Genomic DNA, 2,200 nt, shown 5'->3' with positions numbered 1-2,200 from the left:
TCATTTAGTCTTCTTTGAAAACTACATGGTATGTGTGTTGGAGCAGGGTTGGAACTAAACTCTGCAGGGCTGCGCGCAGCCCTCCAGGAACTGAGTTTGACACACCTGATTTAGACTGTGTTTCTGATTAAATAAAGCAGTAATTGATGTCATAAAATAATGAGTATGTTTTGATTTAAAGGTCAGAAGCTATATCTTACATGGCACTCAAATGTGGTGATCAAACACTTATAATGATGTGACAAAGATATGTAATGGAGGCAGGGCATTTAACAATTTAACAATAAACTTTATTATCCAAAATGAGTCTGACATCAGTGCACTGAACAGTAAAGTTGAAGTTTATTCAACTTTATTTCAATTCAATTCCATTCAACTTCATTCCTTTGAAGTTTATTTCACTTCTGAACATTCATTCACGGATTTGCGCTACTGTCTTCGCACACAGACAAAACTTACTAGAGAAGTGTAAAGTGTGACAATATACCTCTGTAAATAAATACAATTTAAATTCACGTCTCGCGCACTTTAATGCCCTTTGAATGTAACATGTATGTTCCCTTGGAACTGGAATCATGGCGGAATATCATGTGAAGTCCACTTCGCAGGGCACTTACGGTCAAATAAGACAACGCTTGAATGCTGCTGCCTGAACAAGAGACCTCCTTACTGGAAGTGAAAGTGTTGGCTGGTGTCACTATCTTGCGAACGTGGCGGCGGATCTCCACCAAATTCGGGGGATCCCTTCAGCTCGAGGAGCCCTCTCGAACGCCACCCTCCACCCGTCGGTAGGCCCCCAGGATTGCCAGATCGGTCGGCACCCAACTGCGAATTTAACCGCCCGTAACTCCTGGACCCCGGGGGCTATCGACGCGGGGGTGGTCTCATTCGAAAGGAGGCCTCGAGACGTACACTCGATGAAGGGAGCCCCCGAATTTGGTGCTGATCCGCAACGCCGTTATGGAGATATGGCCGTTCAAAGTTTCAATGGTATTCCATACACTTAAGCTTTAAAGCGTTTCATCCAGGTCGCCAGTAGCAAACAATGGAGCGTGCTCTGCTGGACAAACTACGTAATTACACCATTTACAAGAATTTTATCTGCGTTTTATGTTCTGTAAAAAAAATTTCATATCGGCGGCATATTCACCAATACCGATATGTCTGCGACAGGCTCATATCGGCCGATAAAATCGGCAAAACGATATATCGGCCAGGCTCTAATCATTACAATAAATCATCTTAAAAAGAAATGCACAAATAGAATGTTGTTGTTGTTATTATTATTGCTATGATAACTACTAAATCCCAAATATTCATCATTCTTTATATTTATAATTGTTGTAATGGGTTGTTATTTAATTTGGCTATTTATGTCTGTAGCTACAGTTACAGTCCAGTTACATGATGAGTTACAGTCCATGCCAAAGTTGAATATTTTAGGTTAGAGGTTTGTTCCGATACCTAACTGTTAGTATGAGCAATAATGCCTGACCAAGAATCACTATTTATGTTTATATTTATGTGGATGTGCAGTTTGTATTTTAATTCTGATCTACTATGTTCATGTTGGCTGAGGTAATAGTGTTGTTCCTGAGTTTTGGTTCATTTGACACAAAATGAACTCTAGTTGTTTATTCTGTGACCTGTTCCCTTCAGTTTTGTGCCAAGAAGCGTATTGTCAAAATTAAACAAAAGTCTTAAGCCCACTTATGGTATAAACTCTTGCACAATTCTCAATTATAGCCAGACACAGGCAGCAGTAACTGGAATGGCACCCTCTCGTGTTGCCATGGATTGTTTGTTTACTCTGGTGTGACATAAATTCATCCTTCTTTATCTCTCTCTATTCAGGGCAATGATGAGGAAGCTGTTGTTGATCAGGGGAAAACCAGCTCTACCATCCACACAAACTTTGAAAACGAGGAACTTGAAAGTAAGTCATTCCCTCCGTTCACATAACCCCCTTTTTATTTACCCCTCATAATCATTTGCGTTGTTTTTTTCTTATCCTCAAGCATACCATCTGGTCTTTTGGCACATGGAGGTGTACAGTAAATGTTTACTCTGTTTTCACTAATTACTTTGGGTGTGTTTTAAAGCACAATGATTAAAACCATTCCTCCCCCTCAACCTCATTTCACTCTCTGGCTGAGTTCATTGAGGTTTTTGACCTTAAACATGTCTTAACACCCCGCCC

At 40.4% G+C, this 2,200-nt stretch overlaps 1 protein-coding gene across 4 annotated transcripts in view; it reads left to right on the top strand.

Moving 5' to 3' along the window:
* Positions 1–2,200, top strand: part of LOC107666816 (sodium bicarbonate cotransporter 3-like) — a 61,298-nt gene that overhangs the window by 23,861 nt on the left and 35,237 nt on the right. For all 4 annotated transcript variants that reach the window (XM_016458273.1, XM_016458276.1, XM_016458275.1 and 1 more), the window contains exon 2: positions 1,855–1,936. In XM_016458273.1, coding sequence (XP_016313759.1) covers positions 1,855–1,936 — 82 coding nt within the window. The remainder of the gene's footprint in view (positions 1–1,854; positions 1,937–2,200) is intronic.

This window comes from Sinocyclocheilus anshuiensis, unplaced genomic scaffold (assembly GCF_001515605.1).
Source record: "Sinocyclocheilus anshuiensis isolate Anshui unplaced genomic scaffold, SAMN03320099.WGS_v1.1 scaffold267, whole genome shotgun sequence".
In the NCBI taxonomy this organism is placed as follows: Eukaryota; Metazoa; Chordata; class Actinopteri; order Cypriniformes; family Cyprinidae; genus Sinocyclocheilus; species Sinocyclocheilus anshuiensis.
This window is presented reverse-complemented; position numbering and strand designations above follow the sequence as displayed.